Here is an 18,760-nt window from a genome sequence, read left to right as displayed (position 1 = left end):
TCTGCCAATTCATTGCCACGTTTCTGCTGCGGTAAAAGATTAGGGTTTGTCTGAGTGTGTCGGAGATCGCTTGGGCACCCCGTTGGACCTCGTGCACAAACACATATTCGGCAGGCCTACACTGCGATTACCACGTGAAGTAGGTTCAAACTTTATACAAAGGTTCCGGCGGGTTTGTCTGGTCCGCTAGCTCTCTGCCTCGATCTGCTGGAGATACCACCAACCGCAGACGACTGATCTACGGCAAACGAACACGCGGTAACGAGTATACTCTACGAGCACCTTCCAGTACCGCAACTGGCGTCACCTCTAGGGATCTGTCCGAACGCGAGGGAAACCAAAGACACTCTTTTTAGCTCAAGACCATTCGCTGCACAGTGATCTTCCCCAATTCCCACGGAGGGAGACCCGAGAATCTGAGGCCTCGAATTGTTTGTTTTGTGCAGCTGGGACACCGTCGGAACTGGTCTGCGTCTCGCGGCGCGCAGCCGCATGCATGCCCCAAGAAATTGTGTCGGCCTTTTCGCGTTACTGCATGCCTCGCACATCTGTGGCGAGCTTCTCGTACTCTGTTCTCCGTTTTCTCAGCAGGCCTACTTTCCTTCTACTGACTGTGGGGACCACGATTTACCTCGTTTTGTCCTTCTCGAGGAATGGAGGTTTCCACGATGCGGCCTCCGCCGGCGCGCTGACGGAGGCGACTGCTACGGCCGCGGCCTCGGTGCAAGAAATCTGCCTTCCCGCTCTGATTCTTTTTCTCGTCACGAACCTTTATCGCTCAGGCTGCCGCGCCTGCTTTCTCTGGAGAATTGCGGTAAAATGCTCATGCAATCTCTGCTGTCCGAAGACCTCCCGAGCGCTGCAGGCATTTCCGAGTTGGAAGGCTGACAACACCGCAGCTGAGGAGGCGTGTGTCTCTCCTGCGGTCTCGCAAACGCGTCGCTTGCTGGTGAATATCCTTCAGAATGCAAATTTAACATTTCCAACGGAGGCTCTCTCCATAGGCGGGGACACATGTATGGAACGACTCTCGGCTTTCAAAATGAACCGGGCGCCGCTGCCATCACTTTTCGCTCCTCTGAGGGCCCATGGAGGCGGCAGGTTCTCTTGTAACACCGGCGGGGCACGCTTTCCTGTGTGTTTCCGCATGCCCAGAAGAAGGAACCTCGTCAGAAGAAAACTCGCAGAGTGTGCATGCAGAGACAGCTCTGCATCTGATGTTACAGTCGCGCCGCGACGTGACCCGACTCCAGGTGTAGCTTCGACTTGTCTCGGGTGTCTCCGCAACTCTCTCAATTCGTCGATGTCACGCAGTTCCCCTCTGGTGCCGTGCTCTTGCTGTAGTTCTCTCGTTTCTCCCCAAATTACACCCTCGGCTTCCTCTGCTTCTCTGCTTTCCTTTCCTGCGTGTTTTTGTTCGTGTCCTCCCTCTTCCTGTCCTTCCTCCCTTCCTTCTTCTCTTCCAGCCCTCTTCCGTAGTCTTCGGCCGCCGTATGCAGAATCCGCCATGTCTGTATCAGGGTCCAAAAGGCCGCCCTCAAGCTTCCGTGCCACAACAGGTTTCGCCCTGCGGCAGAGACCCGCGTTTCACGCGGCACATGCACACTACCTTCCAGTCGCCCGAGCTGTCTCCGCTCCCAGGAGTCGAGCGGTAGCCTCCTTTCCAACTCAAGCTGGCGTCTCTTCTCCGTCATCTTCAGAATGCCACAGTCTGGTGCCTTCCCTTCGTGGTATCTTGTCGAGCCTCCCCCGTCACTTCCTGAGAGTTTGCAACTTCGCCGCTGCGTACAGTCCCCGTTCGTTCCTCTCCGCATGCACCGTGCATGCTTCCGCTTCGGCCTCGCGGCCGTCTTACGATTCCTCCCCTTTTCCGCTGTCTCTGTCTCTCACCGCGTCGTCTTCTCCCTCTCTGCTGGTCGCCCCACTTCGCCTTTCGCTTCCGCGTTCTTCCGCTGCTCGCCTCCATGGCGTGTCACAGGAAGTTGAGACAGCGCGCCCTGCCTCGCCGTCCTGGGATTGTAGTGCATCCCCGGAGTCTGCGAGGCGCCATGCGATTCAGCCTCCCCTGCTTTCGCTCCCGTCGCTTGGCGGAACCAAGCGGCTTCTGTCTCAGCTCATGCGCCGGCTTGTCGGCTCGGCGTTTCTCGCTCTCCCCGTCCTGTTCTTGCTGTCTCAGGAGACGCCCCTCTTCGCTGTCTATCCCGAGCGCCGCGTGGCGGTTCGCCTTTCCTTGCTGCCTCGAGGCGAGCGGGCGGAGCCCGAGGAGGAGACACGAGAAGAAGGCGAGGCAGAGGGCCAGCGCGAAAGAACGGATGGCGGGACTCAAGTAAGGGGAGGATGCGAGAGGGACGGAAGCGAGGGAGGCTCGGGAGTGGAGTCTCTTGCGAGGGAATCCAGAGACGGAGAGATCCTAGAGAGGGGAGGAGACGCCGAAAGCAGAAACCAGGGGGACGACGGGTTCGCCCCCCCCTTGGTGAGTGCAGGCGAGGGGAAAACGCCAGGCAGCAGCGACGTGTCTCGGGAGAAAGCGCCTGCGGAGCTGTCGCTCCCGGGACACGAGACCATCAGTCTGCAGGCGGCTTCTTCAGACGCCAGCGCAAATAGCGGGGCGAGAGGCGCACGGGAGCGGCAGGATGACAACGGCGAAGACGCCGGGGAGGGGACATTTGTTTTGGCGTCGCCGTGGGCAGTGCAAGCTTTCTCGCGAGGCGATTTGGTCTATTTCCGGCACCCGATGGATTCCAAGTGCAAACTGCTGCTGCGCGTGGTGGCGGTGGCCCACGACGTGATTCGGGTCTCTGCAAGTTCCCTGCTGTCGATACACCCCACGCTGAGGAAGCAGCTTCTCGTGTTTGGCGAGCCGCGTGTCGTGGACGCGAACGGCGTGCCGTTTCGCTGCGACGTTTCGTACGATTTCTTGATGCACCTTGTCGACTGCTGCAACGAGGAGATTCTCGCCGCCGCGTACCAGGGGAAAAGGGCGAGGTGGTTTTCATTCCAGCCCGCCGGCGAAAGCGAGGCAGGTGCGACGGAGAAAGGCGAAGCCGAGAGCGGTTCAGACATTTTCGTGGAACTGAAAATCCCAGCGGGGAGCTGCTGGTTGGAAGCAGATGCGGATACCCCGAGGAACGCTCCCGCGCCGCGGCGGCCTATGAGGGATCGGCACATGCAGTCTGAGAAGGCGAAAACGGAGGAGGAATCAAAGAGTTTGCCTGCGAAGAGAGAAGAGGACCTCGCGGGTGGGAAGGCTGCCTCTCCCTTCGCTCCCGCATCTGTCTTACCCTCTTCCCTTGTCTCGTCCACGCCTGATGCGTGCCAGGCCAGCGAGTGCTGGACAAGAGGAGGGGACCTGGAAGCCTGCCTTCCGCCGATGTGTCAGGATAGCTACTCGTTCGGACTGGCCCCAGTTGGCCTCATTCAGGGTGTCGTGTACGCGATCCTTCCTCATACCCACTCTGAAGGAGAAGCGCAGCTTCTCCTCTGCCAAGCCTTTCTCTCTTCCCTGGTTGCCGAAGCTCGCGAGTCGCGTCTGCTCACATGGTCTGCGTCCCTGGGAGAGAAGGCAAAGCGCGCCGTGGCCAAGGCGGAGGCGTATCTGGGTGGGCTGAGAGTCAGAGAAGACGAACAAGCCAGTGGCAAGGCTGCATGCGCGCCGCTATCGCGCCCCGATGAGAGGCAAGGGAGCGCCCAGTGTCGGTCGAGGCTGGAGGAGGACAGTGAGTTGGGGTCTTGGCAGAGTGTCCCTGTGACAGGCGCGAGCGAGGAGGAAAACACTTTGCACAGAGAGGATAAAGAGACGGGTGCAGAGGCGAAAGCATCACGAGCAACGGCAGAGCCTGGCGAAGACACCAAAGGTCATGGCCCTCTGTGTCCGGAAGCCGAGAGCGGACGGGCGGGGGGACTCGCCGTGCCGCCTTTGCCGAATCTTCACATTGTTCTTCCGACCCAGAGAGCCGATGCGCGTGAAGGGGAGGGACACGACGTGATGGAAACTGAGAGGCACAGAGAGGAACACGGGAGACCAGAAGAAAGGGGAGAAGGGCGCAGGGAAGCGGGCGAGACAAAGGCGAATGGACACCAGGAGGACGGAGAGAGGGAACCGGAGAGAAGCGATGATAGCGAAGGTGAGGGACTTGACGAAGTTGAAGAAGCACCCTTGATGTATCGCCTGCTCAGTCGAGCAACGCAGTGGCTTATCGCGCATGCAGACATGCGAGGTCTCGCGCTCCCCGACGATAACCCCGTCTCCTCAAAAGGGACGATTGTTGTTGACTGTAGCGAGTACAGGGGCGAAAGACACAAGTAGAGGAGACGGAAAGGTGAGAAGAAAAAGGGGGAGAAGAGAAAAAAGCGAGAAGAGAGATGTGATAGTAACAATACATGGACTAGCTATGATCCGTCTGTTCGTAATGCCAGCTTTGTACGGAGGATATGGTAACTTCTTTGTACCCATCTATATTGGGGGTTCGGAACTCGCTTTTCCACGAACTAACGCGGTCCAGAGAGATAGGACTGGTGGAGTCAGAAGCGATAGAGAAAGAAAGAGAGGAGGCGGAAGGGCGAATGGTGAACGAAAGTGAAAGTAAGAGTCTCAGTGAGAGGAACTGAAAAGGCGTGATGAAGGGGGAAGGCGTCGAAAACAAGGACAGAGCGAATGAGTGCGATGCCGAGGGGTCAAAAGGGAAGAAAAAGTGAGGGAACCAGGGAGAGATGACGGGAAAGAGGGAGAAGGGTAAGAAGACAGAGAGAGTGAGATGAGCATAGACGAGCATCTTGAGTCACTTCTTTCGGAATGTACCAGCTTTCGAAGAAACACACACAGCCAAGACAGGCCTCCGGATCGTAGTGGCTGTGGTCGCCGCGCAGAGTGGCAACATTTCCGTTAAAGGCTCCATACCAAAATGGAGTCTTCTCAGTTTTGTAGCGCGGGAAAGAGCACAGTCGCACGCCACAAGTTGAGGATCGATCTATGGGAGGAAATGGTAGCAGGTTGCGACGCCACTCACCGAGCTTTCTACAAGCGAAAACGTGAAAGGTGAATGAGGAGTTCCTTCTAGCTGACAAAACACACGCGTTCAAAAATATCCATGTGTGTATCAACGCTGCTCGAAAGACGCCCATCTACGGTTACGCTTACATAAAACCCCAACCGCTGGAACAGCGAAAACCGGACTGGCCTAGGAGCGTCACACAAGATAATATATATATATATATATATATATATATATATATATGAACCCAGAACACGCGGCTCTGAACTCTTAGGGCATACGAAGAGGTCTCTGGTGAGGAGACGGCTACTGAGATTCGAGCTACGAGGCTACTACGTTTCTCTATATAGTCAGACACACATTTTTTGTATGTTACGGACGAGCTGTGCTGTCTCCTCAGCTTCTCCGTTGGAGCCCCGGTGACAGTGACAGAAGCCCGATCTGTGCAGGCTCTGTGACTTCCCCGCAAATGCCGTGGTCTCCCTGTGGGCAGAGGGTTTCCCGGAAGAGCGGAAAGCGGACAGTAGTAGAAATACACAAAAGAGGCGCATATCACTCAAACGTCTGAGACACCCAGGACCTCCCTGTAGTTCGTCTACCCCTCGGCAAAATATCCAGCACGCTACATGGAACAGCACAGTCATGGAACGTTCGGCTGTTCTTTCAGAATAAATCTATGGATCGCATCAAAAGACGGTTGGAATCCACGAGAAAGCCCGATGAGGAGAAACATAGGGAACCTGGTGCACGTTTTTCTTCCCTCGCGACGATACGTTTCTGTATGACTCGGCAGAAAGAGCAACTGAGTATAGATCTGGCAAGATCACTCTGAAGAACGGGCTTGGTGACCTACAGCAGGGAACGTTAGCCTTCCCTGGAAAAGACGTCCCGCTCAGCCTTCCCTCAAACGAGTCCGATACGCGGAGCTGGTGACCTGCATGTTTCTCGAACAGAAGCGGGAACGAAACAGAACTACGTTGTCGCCGAGCCGTCTCTCTCTATGACGCACTAAGTGGCCCTCAATACGGACACCACTTCTTCGCTTTTAAGCGTTTCCAAAGATGCCCATCTCTTCTCTCGTCCTGTTCCTCTCTTCTTGTGTATCCTTTGCCGCAATTGCCTGCTCGTTCGGCGATTCCGTTCCCCGGTTCTCTCCGCTCTTCCGCTCACTCCCAGACGGTTAACTGCCTTCCGCTCGGGCCTCCGGATCCCGAGGCTGTCCATGCATTGCCTCGGTCTGAAACAAGCAAACAGCGAAGAACACGACAGACACTGTTCCTTCACGCCACATTGCGACTAGTCACGAGCAAGAGCTCTTACATCCACCTCCGGACCCCGATTGCCTCGCAAACCGTTTGTGTCCCGGTGTGCGGAGGACATCAACACAGACAAGGGGAGGGTTCGAATTTTGCAGACGGTGACAGTAGGCCTCTTTTCGGCTGCTCCTGCGTCTGTGTTCCTTCTTTTTGCGTAGTATCTAGACGACACCACATGGTCCTTCTCTGGTTTGTGTGCCAGGTCGCCTACCCAGACATAGTGGAGCACATTCCGCCCTTCGTCAATTTCTTCGTATATGTAGCATTTTCCTGTCGCCTCATCTTTGTAGCGACAAACCTCCCTCCTACTTATGCATATCGGCTGACAGCCTTTGACGTTTTCTCTTCCCGCAGCTTTCTCCCTCCCAGCTGCGTCTCCTGCTCTGTCTGTCCCGTCGCCCCCGCAAGCCGCCCCCCCAGGCGAACCCCAACCACAAAAGGAGGCTCTGTCCTGATAGCCTCTCCTCGGTTCTTCGTGTTGACTAGGGTCCGAAAACCTATAATGTGCGTTCTCTCTGCTGCCCTGTCCTTCGCCGGCCTCTCCGCGTTTGCCGTTGGCAAGTGGTGTTGTTTTTCCTCGTGAAAAAATCCCGGACCCTCCGCAAGGAAAATCAAAGGCGAAAGATGCACAAGACGAAAGTGTCTTCGACGTATCTGATCTTACACCATACCATTCGTCCCTGTCCAAACATTCGCCAGGTTTCTCTTCTTTTCCCGCAGGCGGGGCAGTGTGGTCTACCGACAAGGGCCGAGTCTCTGTATGATTGACGACAAACACTGCCGCGAAGGGTTCGCCGTCGTCACTGTCTCCTGCATCGACATGCACAGGCAACTGGCGTCTCCTATGGAGTCGAGGAGGCCCAAGAACAAATTCATTCCCTCCAGGCCCCGAGGTGACTCCACATGGCTGCGCGCACCAAGCGAGGAAATTGAGACAGCCTGTAAAACCTCTGTCTCTTTGTCGTCTGGATGCGGAGGTTTGGCTCTCTGGCGCAACGACTGGAGTTCTTACTCGCCGTGCCGCCATCTGAGATGACGCGCATGGCTCGGGACTTTTCAAGAGCAATGGAGCTGGTGCAGCGTTTCGCTCGCTGGCGCCGTGATTTGGGAGATGTGTGGAAATCGAAACAGCGAAATGAGAATCCAGCTGAGGCTGGGGAGCAGAGGGAGGGGCGGCATGACGTAGGCCTGTGCCCGCGAAGTCTTTTTCAACTTCTCCCGAAGCTTCGGCCCGTGCAGCAACGAGAACATGACCACGGGACGAGACTTGCCTCGGCGGAGACGTCGACCTTCCCCTTCCTCCTCTTTCAGAGACCAAAACCTCTACATTGTCAGACTGCATATCGGTGAAACAATGACCGTATTCACTGCTTTTGTCCCCCGGCGCAACGACCCTGCTTGGTCTCTGCTCTCCGCCACAACACGCCATGAAAGGATTGGTCAGTCTTGGACTTCCACTTTCGATTCTCCTCGCGCGAGCTGCAGCCGCCATCCCGACCAGCCGACAGCCTCGAGTGTCTCCTTCGAGGATGGGGACCGAGCGCCGTAGCGGTCGTGCTTTACACTTGGCTTCAGTGGCACGACCCTCAATAGCTGTAGGCATGTATTTCACATCCGAAACCACGTCTGACGCGCCGGCACGAGACAGAGAACCTCCCGCAAGCAGACTCTCTGCTCGACCTTCGCTCGAAACCCCGTCCGCGTAAGGCACTGTTTTCTCGCTTTCTCGTGCCGACAACGCATCCCTAGTTGCTCCCTGTGCTCCGCTTGCAGGAAGGGACGCACGCGAGAGTCCCCCTTCTCTGCAAAGGCGGATGATTTCAGTGTCGGCGTGAACAGAACGATTGCTGCTGTCGCTGTACAACACATCAGCCGACCGCAAAGCGCTAGGGGTCTGTTCATCTCGACGGTTTCCGGGCTCTCCTTTTTCTGGACTGTCGCAGCCGTTATCCATTGCAGCAGAATTGGCTGATGGGCTACTCACAGTCTCGCCCACTACCCAAGAGTTGCTAACCACTTGAGCCGCTTGCCTCTTTTGGTACAGCCGTTCGCCGTCCTGTCCCGATGCGTCCACTGGATCGTAAACAACTCTGTCTGCACTGGAGCGTCTCTGTGCTGCCGAAGAAACGGATGTAGACGATGGAACCACTCACCTGCCGACGACTACGCGGGAGGCAGGAGGGATCGAAGAATGAGGAGCACGACTCTCAGCGACAGCCCCAGCGTAGGCGCTCACACTATTTGGCGTGTTCACGTTTTTAGCGGAAAGGGAACCCACAGAAGACAATGGCTCGAACAGAACTGATCGAGTGCCGTCGAGATGGGCGCTGGCATCTCCCGCAGTTTCTTTCCGTTTGATCTCCTCTTTTAGACGGCGGGGGGTGGCCACGGATGGGACCGCCGTAGAACTTCTGTCCGGCTCGTCATGCTCGGGGCAATTTTTGTTCTGGCGAATCGAAGAGGAAGCCATGAAAGTGGACTTCGTGACAGTTTGAAATGGCAACAGAGGTTGTCACAGCGAACACATACTGGTCGCCTTAGCTGCTGGCGGAAGGGGCCAAGAGCGCGAGGAGCTCGTAGTAGGGTGTCTCTGCATTACCCTCAGTTCCGTAGCGCCAAACAGAACCCGAAAAGCAAATTTGGGATACTCGTTTCCCCTTGTCGTTTCACTGGAGAGTGCGGCAGGAAGGGTGAGTTTGCCGTGCACCACAGAAGTGAAAAGCACCATGCATGGAAAGGAGGGACAGAGGGAAGAAATGCGAAAGAACGGCGAACAAGGATGGCGAAATGACTTCACGACAGGCTTCCCCGCTTCACAGGAGGTTTCGTGTTATGCGAACGCACGTGGGTCTTGGTGTGGCCTGGTCACAACGCCTGAAATAAACTCGTTTCATGAATGCAGCTCTGGGATTCGACTCAACGAAAGAAGATGCAGTGGACACAGCACGGCCAACACAGCCACGTTCACTGCGTTTCTGTCTCCTGGTTCCTAGAGGCGACAGTGGTGACTCGGCCACGCGCAGGGCTTGAGAGACAGCGAGACGCGACGACCCTTGCCAGAGAAAAACACGGAGGCAACACAGAGGCGGGAGAAGCAGGGAACAAGAGGAAGACGAAAATGCTGCGATTTAAAGGAACCAGTGCACGAGGAAATCCCCTCACGTACAACGCGCACAGAAACCCTGTCGAACTGGCGTGTCGACCAGCCAGCTAGTCACACACCACAGAAGATCGAGCGAGAGCCTCGCGGAGGTAGGCTCCGCGAGCTTCTTCCTGATGAAAACGTGAGCAGCCACTAGTCTGCGCATGACGGTTCACTTGACATTACCATGTAAGAAGAAAAGCCACAACACAGGCAAACGAGATTCCGGAGTGAACTTCTTTTGTCACCGTCTTCCCTAAGCCTCACGCTACACATGCCCCACGATCTTCCTAGGTTCGTCTCGAACCCCGGGACACTCGAACCTCTTGCCCAATATACACCGGAAGGGAAAAAGGACCGAATCCTAGGCGAGGAAAAAATGGCGCCTGAGAGAGAATGGAAGAAATATGCGATTGAGTGGAGGGTGTAAAGCGCAGATGCTTCCTTTTCGTGCCAGCTTCTCGTTTCGCGGGCCAACCATTACGCTACAGCGTCCGGAAACAGCAAACTGCTGGAATACCACCTTATTTTGCAGTTAGCCCGCAAAGACATGGTGGGGAGGGAACTCGAGCCGAAGCTGCCGTTGTCATATACAGGATGATCGGCCCGCGTTTCTCTCTGTGAGGGAATCTGTTTACCAATTTTTTTCTGCAAGTTGCCTAACGTGATGCTGCAAACTTGCACTTGTAGTGTCGAGACGTAATACGCTTACAAACGATGGGAATCGGTTCACCGTTTTAGCGCGACAGGCTCGTTCAAAAATATCTACTAGAGCGTTCGGCTGCCACCGCAATATATATAGCGGAGAGCACTCCTTTGCTATCGTTACACGTCAAGAGAACCGCAACAGTCTAGGAATGCCCAGAGAAACACAAATGTGCCAGGCCTCGCGCCCACGCTGCAGGTGTGAGCAGAGAATCCAACTGCAAAATCCAGTGCCAGCAAGCGTGTCTGCTGCAGACTTCCGCGACTTTGTAGGCCGTGTAACAGTTTGTTCAAGTGTATTTCTATTTGCTTCTGTTAAAGGCCCACTAACAGTTTGGTTCCAGGTGCACGCCAGGCAGCCTTCTTTTCATTTTGGACCTGACCGTCCGAGCCAGCGGTGTCGCGCCCCATCAGGTTCAAACCCGCTACACCAACTGGAAGTGCCAAGAGTGAACACCTAATCTGAACGCAAATGTGTACAGTGCTGAAGCGGTCCCGGGTCAAATCCATTCACCAGAACAGCCCTAAGAAAACCGCTGAGTCGCAAAGCTCATCACTGCCAAGCGCGCGTTGCCAATCCCGAACGATTCGGGGGGGAACGGAAAAAACCGCCAGTGAAGTCGCGGGTCCCATTTTTTACGGCCAATCGGAGACCGGACAAGCAAGGCAAAACGATAGCCAAAAGCTTAAGCCTCGCACACGGAACGGCCGCGCAGGCAGCCGCGTGAAAACACGCGACGGCCGGGTAGGCTCTTCCGAGGCTCGAGTCTTGTACGGACACACACAGCTCGATCGGAAACCTGCGTAACATATAAGGGAAGGCACGGAATCAAGAATAGAGTCGCACGTGGATGACGCGATGAAACGACGGGTGAAGGTTGAAAACAGAGACTGTATTCACCGAAAAAAGAATATCCGCTGAGGCACAACGCCCAGACACAGCACCAAACAGAGACTGGGAAATGGGCTGATGCCTCCCGCACTGCTTTCGCTCAGAAAGTGCTTCACTGCATTGTTCTCACATGCGGAAAAGCGTCGGAGTCAAACGACAAAGCTTCACACCTGATATTTCCGTCTCGCGCAACAAACTCCCGCCCCAGTGCTTGAGGTGCACGCTGCCCACGTTGAGCTTTCTCTGTCCCTTAAGTTTCATCACTGGTCTCTCCCCGTTCTTTAGAGAGCGCGAGGAAGCAGCAAGTCTCGGAATTCCGGCAGGACGTCTTCAGCTCGCTCTGGAAAGTAGAGCGTCTTGGCGTGGAGGGCAAGAGCCTGCGCCTGCTCTGTAACGCGGCGAATGGCCGACACAGGCAAAGGCTCGAGATGTCTTCTTGCAGTCGTTTTACCTCTCCGGTCCACCAGTCGTTCTTCTCTCGTCTTCGTCGAGTGGATAGCCATACCCCCGGTTTTACTGTCACCATGGCCGTCTGCGGTTGACTCTGAGGCGTCGCCCCTCTGCAGCCACTCGGTGCCTTCCCCTTCTCCAGTCTCCTCGCCTCCGCGCCTTCGCTTCTTCCTCTCGCGCTCTGTCTGGGTGCACTCGGGCGACGCGCGGATGCCAAGGGAGGCAACCGAGACACCAAGCCGCCGTTTCCTCCTCTGGTCGGCTGTAGAAAGCCATTCGACGGGGGTGCATGAGTCGGGAAACACCGAGGAAATGCGACCGGGACTCGAATCACCAGACAGAACAGCAGACGACGACGCGAGCAGCGGCAGTGAAGATGGAGGCGAAGACCCGGGAGAGGGAAGGAGTGAGGCACAACGAAGAAGTCCGTCCCGCGTCCACGACTGAAGAAGGAAAGCGACGTCGGCAAGGTCCAACACCGCCAAGGCGTCCTTCACCTACAACCCAGAAAGGCAGGACACGTGAGCTGAAAAATGCACTACAGCAGAACACGTGCTGTACACTCAAATATATATATATATATATATGTAGGTGTATAGTCACCATACGTGTAATTAAACACGCGACGAGTTGATCGGAGATGTCTCGCCACCGGAACATGCGGAGACATGTCCAGAAACCCTACACCTAGGACTCTGGTATACAAGACCATAGACGTCGACGTTGCATAAACCCATACACAGCAGCAAAAAGATAAGAAACAGCCCTAAGTGTTTCGCCCCAGGCACGAGGTGTATATATATATATATATATATGAGACTCCGTGCCACCGGGCGAGCTGTTTTAGTGCTGGACAGCAATCCATTTGGTGTTTGCATCCGCATTTTGGGATCCCACACCTTCAGAGAGAGTGCGCGTACCTCTGTTGCCGAGCTCCCGGGTTTGCCCGTAAGCAGAGTCCAACACCGAAGTGCGAGAACCTGGAGAAGCGACGCATGCACACGCCCGTCGAGACGAAGCCAGGGAGCTACGGAGACGACGTCGGACTGAAGCACAGCAAGTTTCCCCGATCGGTCCGCGTGCTCCTTATTCTCTGTTTCCTCGCCGCAGACCCCGGTTTCTCCGGTTTTATCTGGCGTTCCTTCTCTTTGTCGCCTGGCGCGTTCTGGGCTGTTCGCGCCCGACGCTCTGCACCGAGACACACTGGATAGACTGTCGCCGCGGTCCTGTCGCGAGAGGATGCCGTGGGGCGCAAACGAGGAAAAAAGTCCGTCTCCGAACTTTCCTCTCTCCGTGTTTTTGCTCGCCACTCCGTCTACGGTTGCCGGAGCGATCGACCCGTGCCTCCGCCTCATCTGGTCTCCCTGCCTCTGTCTCTCTCTGTGTCTCTCTTCAAAGAACGCCCGAGCAAAGAAACTCTGCGCCACTTGTGTCACGCAGGACACGCGAAAAAGCGTTTTTCCCTCTTCGCCGTTCAACCGCCTTCTGGTCTCGATGCGGTCCCCAGACGTCTCGCCCCACACGTCTCGAATGACTGGCGAAACTCCTGAGCGACTGTAACAAGAATCGAGCGTTTCACGCGCAGGCAAGAACGGCCGCTGTCGGAGAGAGGACGTCGTGGAACCTTCACCACGCGAGGCGGGACGCTCGGGTGGAGGAGACGAGGGAGACAAAGAGGCGTGGGAACGGGGTGTGGTCTGTTGAACGTGGCCACTGTCTTCACGGGGCTGCGTCGCCTTTGCTCTGTGCACAACGTCTCCTCCGCAGCTTCCGTCCTCGTGTTTGAGCTTTCCAATGTGGTCCTCAACGACTGCTAGACGGCGAACGCAGTACCGCCTGGAGGCTTCTTGCGCGTCGACGAGATGCCAATCGTGAGCGCCGGGAACCACGACAAGAAATCGAAGCGCCTGGAGAAGAGAGACAACCAGAAGGAAAGCCTGTCCCACGGCGGCACCTAGAAGTTCTTCCTCGTCGTCCTTCTTGTCCGTGTCATCTTCACTCCCAGTCTCCCACTCGTCCTCATGCTGCGTTTTGCCTTCTCGCACGGCGCTTTCGGCGTTCCTCTCATCCTGTCCGGCGCTTCCCCAATTTTCTTTCTGTCCACTTCCGTCCTTTGCCTGCTTGTCTCGCCCCTCCGCCAACTCCCTCGCAGCAGTGCGCAGGCTCGCCACGAGTTCCGCAACCGCACTGTCCCCCCGAGAATCCGCAGCGCCTCCAGCAACGTCTCCGCAAACAGGTCGGAATGGGATAGAGGGAGAAGACGACGAATTTGAGGAGGAAGAAGGGCCATCCTGAAGAGGGCAGTCGTCTGACTGGAGAGAAGCATGTCCCTGCAGGTATTCCTGTCTATTCGGGTCACCTAGAAATAGGTGGAACGCTGCGCATGCAGGCAGCCCGTCGGCCTTGGCCGAGACTGTGCACGACAGAACGAAGGCGGCCAGTTTGAGGAGAGGAAAGAGAACGGCGAGAGAATGAGGAGAAGGAGAAGGCGAATACAAGCAACAGCAGCAACACTGTGAACAGGCAGAAGACGATGCAGGAACAGGAACAGGATTCGCAGGCAACGATGCCGGACCATCCCCTGTTTCTTCCGAGACCGCACTGGCCTTGCCTTTCCTCGTTCCACGCGCGTGCTTCGATATTGCGCCTTCTGGATTTCTCCCGTCTCCAACAGACACGGCATCTTTGCAAGTCTTTCCGCGTCTCCAATCCGCACGTCTCTCGTCTCCGCCCTCGCCTTTTCCGTCTTGTGTGTCTTCGTTTCTTCTCGCTCCCCACTCCAGTGCCTCGAGGAGTACCTGGGAGCCGTACGAAGGCAGAGGGTTGGGAAGGATCGGGAGGAGAGCCTGGCGCGTCAAGAGGCCGACAGCTAGCGCATGCAGCGCTCTGGCGCCACACTTGGTGCATGCATCATGCTGCGTGTTACCGCCGGCTTCCGACCGGTCTGCTTCTGTATCTGCGTTGGAATCTGCTGCCCACGGTGACGGCGGCCTCGGCGCCTGTTTGCCTTTTCTCCTGCAACACTCTTCACGCCGCTCCACCCCGCGCGCTCCCTCGGCGGACTCCGAGGCAAGGAGGCACGCCCGCCAGACTTCCCTGTCTAGGATCGGTCCCCCTGACGGAGGGAAGGAGGATTCATGAATAAACGTAAGGCGCGCGCCTCCAGCGGACCCTAGATCGGTCTTCCCTGTCTCCCTCGCTGTTCCTTTCCCACTTTGTTCTTCGTCGGGTCCAGTACCCTGCCCGCGTCTCTGGTGCGCGCACCGTTCGCCCATCACGGAGAAGCCCTGCCGTCCTGCAGCCTCGCGCCCCACGTCGCCCCCTTGCTTTCGGTTCTCGGCGCGACCTCCGCGGTCGTCAGTAGCGCCTTCGAGGTTGCCTTGGCCTCTCCGTTTCGGACAGGCAGACCCAGCCGTGGCCGCCGTTCCTCGTGGAGACAGCCTGCTTGCCTCCCGGTCCAGTTGGCTGTTCGGCGCGTTGTCCTTTCTTCCGTTCACCTCGGCAGGTGCATCGTCGGGGCTTTGCTCAGCCGACCCCCGCTGCGCCTTGAAGAGAAGAGGCGAATAGACAGGGCTCGCATGCAATCGCACCGTGGCCGTCGCGTCCCTCCACCAGCCCCACTTACGGTCCTCTTCGAATTCTGGCAGACAGAGAGGAAAGCCGCCGCTCCCCGCCTCAGGCAGCGGAGGCGGCGAGAGGTTCCAAGCATTTTCTTCCTTTCCCCCCTCACACGCCCTCGAATTGTCCCCAAGGCAGGTGCCTTCGGACGAGGCCGCGAGAACGTGGTGCGCCCACGCTGCAAACGCGGCACTGCCGTGGGAGAAAGTGGGAGGAAACATGGACGGGTCAACGGCGTCCTGTTCGCTCGCTGCGCCGAGGAATCCATCGACCAAGTGGTAGCCTGGAGGCGGCAGTGGCGAATCACGCTGGGCGGCGGGGCGACGCGCACACGATAAAGAGACAGGCAAAACGGACGCCACCTCACACGTCCCACGCTTCACCGCGCCTGTGGCGTCTTGAGCTTCGTTGCTCGCCGCTCGTTCGAGCTCGCGTCTTTCCTTCGCGCCTTCTCCCTCGCAAGACCCTGCATCGGTGGAAGCGGAGGCTCGGCGCCTCACCACCAGGCCAGACGGAGACGCCACGGGTGTGTCGACACCGAAGGAACGCGACGGTTTCACCGCGTGTGAGTCGCGCGTCTGCATGCGGAGACTCGCGAGGTGCGGCACACCACGCGTCAGACGCAGCAGGTGGGTCGTGACGCCCCCCTCGACAATGCGAGCAGCCAGCGAGGCGGCGCGGTCGCCATGTTCGTGGTCCTCGTCTCGCGCCTTGTCATCGTCTTCGTCATCGCCGTCGCCGGCCAAGAAGGAGGAAGCAAAGAGGCCGGAGTTGTCTGCAGACGGGGACGCAGCGTCGGCGTCGGAAGGCAGCGGCGCACCCGAAGCCCCGCCGGTGCCTTCAAGCAGAAGACGAAGGAGACTCCTGTCCAGATCTTCCTGGGAAAAAAGAGAACAGAGTAGGGATCAGGGGCGAAACTGAAAATGCTGAAGCAGGGGGTGGAACGCAGGTTTCGGCGCGAGAGCGACACATCGGGGACGCAAAAGGAGTAACGCCACAGGGCGCGAGGAAAGCGACAGAGAGAGGCGAGCACACGGGGCGAGGCCGAGAACAGAGGCAGTGCGAGTGAGAGAGAAAACGACGGAGCGCAGAGAGAAACGAAAGAGATAAGGGATAGGGAGAGAGAGGGACAGAGACAGGGTGAGAGAGGGACAGAGACAGGGAGAGAGACGGGCGTAGACAGGGAGAGAGACGGGCGTAGACAGGGAGAGAGACGGGCGTAGACAGGGAGGGACAAAAACAGCATGGGAGGAAAGATTCCCGGGAGGGAATGGTGGAGAGCAGGGAGAAAGGATTGGAACGCAGGAGAGGTCAAAGCACAAACCAAGCAACAGGGGGAGGCTGGATTCTCCAAACACCAGAGAGCATTGTGAACGGCTTTAAGGAAGCCAGAAACACGCAGAAAACGCGACACGCGGTCGGGAGTGGTGGAGTCCACGAGAAACCAGCGAGAAACACGCGTGGAGCCGCTGCTGAGCCAGAGCAAGAGGTGGCGATTGCGACAGGCCTTCTGTCGCGGCGCGCCAAATTTTGGTTGTGGAATCGGTTGCTGGTGCACCGAGCGGAACGGAAAACGCCCCCTCCACATTCTTACATCGTCGAGGAGCTCTTCAGCTTCGGCCGCTTCGTCAGCTGCTTCGTCCCCAAGAGGCTGCGAAAACAAAAGAATGGTACGGCATGAAATTGCCTCGATGGTCGCTAGCACCGCAGTGGAGGTAGAACTGAAATAGAAGCGCGAATGCCGCCGCGCCGGCGTTTGCCCCCTGATCTGGTGCAATCTGCTTCACATAAGAGGAATGCATTAAGAACAACTCTCAACGTGTCCACTAATCGAAGCGTCGAGTCGGCAGGCGAAAAGATCGCCATCCCGATCCATACTTGTCTGCTTGTTCTCTCTTTGCACTGTGAATCCCCCCGTGGCTGTGAGGCGTGCGCCGTCCCTATATTTCGCATGTGACATTTGCGGCTGCAACCGTTTGGTTACCGTCCAAATAGCAGAGCACAAACGACGGGTGCGTGCGGCACACATGCACGGCACTGTGACAGACGACGGAGACAGCTCAGTGGAGAAGCGAAAGAAAGGAGAGGAGACTTCGCGTCGATGATTCGCGTTCTTCGAGCAGTTTGAGCGGCTGCTCGAAGTCACTACTCACAAGCACAGGAGCGCCTGCGTACCTCCTGTTCGTGTTCGGCCTTTCCGTCGTTGCTCCTGGAGGCCCTTTCCTCGTTCGCCGACGTGGGCGCATCGGCGGACCCTCGGCTGTCTCCGAACAAGAGTGTGTCGCTTTCCCCTTCTGCACTCTGACCTTTTTGGCCTTCGTATCCCGCCGTTCTCCTGCAACTCGGCTGAGGCCCCGACGGGCCACAGACGCGCGCGTAGTACTGCTCCACGGGGTCGTCTTGCCCGTCTCGAGTGTCCGCCTCGGTCTCCGCTCCTCCACCTGGATTTCCTTGCATGCACGCCTGCAAAGGAGACAGTCCGTCTCTGTCTGCTTCCCACCCGGGAAGGAGGAGGAGATCGTCCTGCGCCATGCGCTCCAAGAGAATCAGGGCGGACGCAGGCGAAATCCCCAGAGACGCGTTGCTTATGTCTCTCCACGAGATGCCGGCAGACGCGACATCTTTCTTCTCTCCGTCCGGAGGCGATAAAGCGCAGATGCCCTGCGTCTCCGGATCGCCTTCCGTTCCTTGTCTCCTCAGCTGTCTTGGTTCGTTTGCTGTCTCATCTGTCTGGTCTGCTGTCTCCTCTGTCTCGGCGCATCCCCCCCTTTTGGACCGCGCGGAGACGCCTGGCGAAGTGCAGCGGGGGGAGGCCAAAGAGGGCCCACAGGCGATGGCGGCAGGAGACGCCGCCTGGAAGGCGCTGCAACTCGTGTCCTCAGAGTCTCTGTTGCACGTTTCGCTGTTTTCCAGGATGGCATGGCAACACGCAGAGAGAGATCGCAGGACGCGGAGCTTGCCGAACAGTGCCGCGCGAGCGCCCCTGAAAACACGATTCGCAGGCAGAAGGGAAGGCCATGTGACTTTATGTGGTCTTTGCCGTGACACAAAAACGCCCGGCAGCCACTGCGAACCGTGAAACGACAGAATGAATAGCTCAGCTTTTAGTATCGATCACTCGTCAAAGAAACATGGAAGCGGATCGTACACGCTGGTTAATATATATATATATATATATATATATACTTCTCGTTTGCCGATAGACACATGTGCCTACATTAGAAACAAAGATTAAATTTTGATGCGACCCCGACATGGTCGCCGTCCTTCCCTTCTCGTGTGCCTCTCCGCTTGTCCCTCTTCTCGTTCTCTCTCCTTTACTCCACGAGATATGTCTCGCTTCTGTTCTGCTTCCCGTCGTCCTTGTTCCTGCTCTGTCTTCGATCTTGGAGGTGTTCGATGTCCTCGGCGGTGAGGGGGACCGGTGTCTCTTTGGTTTTCTCTTGCATGTTCGAGCGGGCTGCCGGGGAGAGGAAAGAGGCGCTCGCACCGGGCGAAATCAGGGGCAGAAACGCGTCGTCTCGAAACGCGCCGTTGATCAAAGGGGACTTCACGCCGCTATTGGTTCTCGGCGGCGAGCTGAACGGCGACGAGGCCGACAAGGCGCCTGCTCGGCTCTCTTCGCCCGCTCCGCTGCCGCCATGTC

General features: G+C 57.2%; 2 protein-coding genes across 2 annotated transcripts in view; one reads left to right on the top strand and one right to left on the bottom strand.

Annotated features, from left to right (window-relative positions):
• Positions 1 to 1,303: 1,303 nt before the first annotated feature.
• Positions 1,304 to 4,306, top strand: NCLIV_045350 (conserved hypothetical protein; the record flags this gene model as incomplete). Its single annotated transcript, XM_003884084.1, has 1 exon — positions 1,304 to 4,306. One exon carries the CDS (start codon positions 1,304 to 1,306, stop codon positions 4,304 to 4,306), a length of 3,003 nt encoding a protein of 1,000 aa, XP_003884133.1.
• A 7,021-nt stretch (positions 4,307 to 11,327) lies between these two features.
• Positions 11,328 to 18,760, bottom strand: part of NCLIV_045340 (conserved hypothetical protein) — a gene marked incomplete at both ends in the record, with an annotated part of 27,660 nt that continues 20,227 nt past the window's right edge. The window contains 4 exons of the mRNA XM_003884083.1: positions 11,328 to 11,993; positions 12,417 to 15,992; positions 16,709 to 16,765; positions 17,290 to 18,097. Of these exons, the coding sequence (XP_003884132.1) occupies positions 11,328 to 11,993; positions 12,417 to 15,992; positions 16,709 to 16,765; positions 17,290 to 18,097 (5,107 nt within the window). The remainder of the gene's footprint in view (positions 11,994 to 12,416; positions 15,993 to 16,708; positions 16,766 to 17,289; positions 18,098 to 18,760) is intronic.

This window comes from Neospora caninum, chromosome X, assembly GCF_000208865.1.
Source record: "Neospora caninum Liverpool complete genome, chromosome X".
NCBI lineage: Eukaryota > Apicomplexa > Conoidasida > Eucoccidiorida > Sarcocystidae > Neospora > Neospora caninum.
Note: the sequence above shows the minus strand (reverse complement) of the source record. Positions and strands in the feature narration are given on the sequence as shown.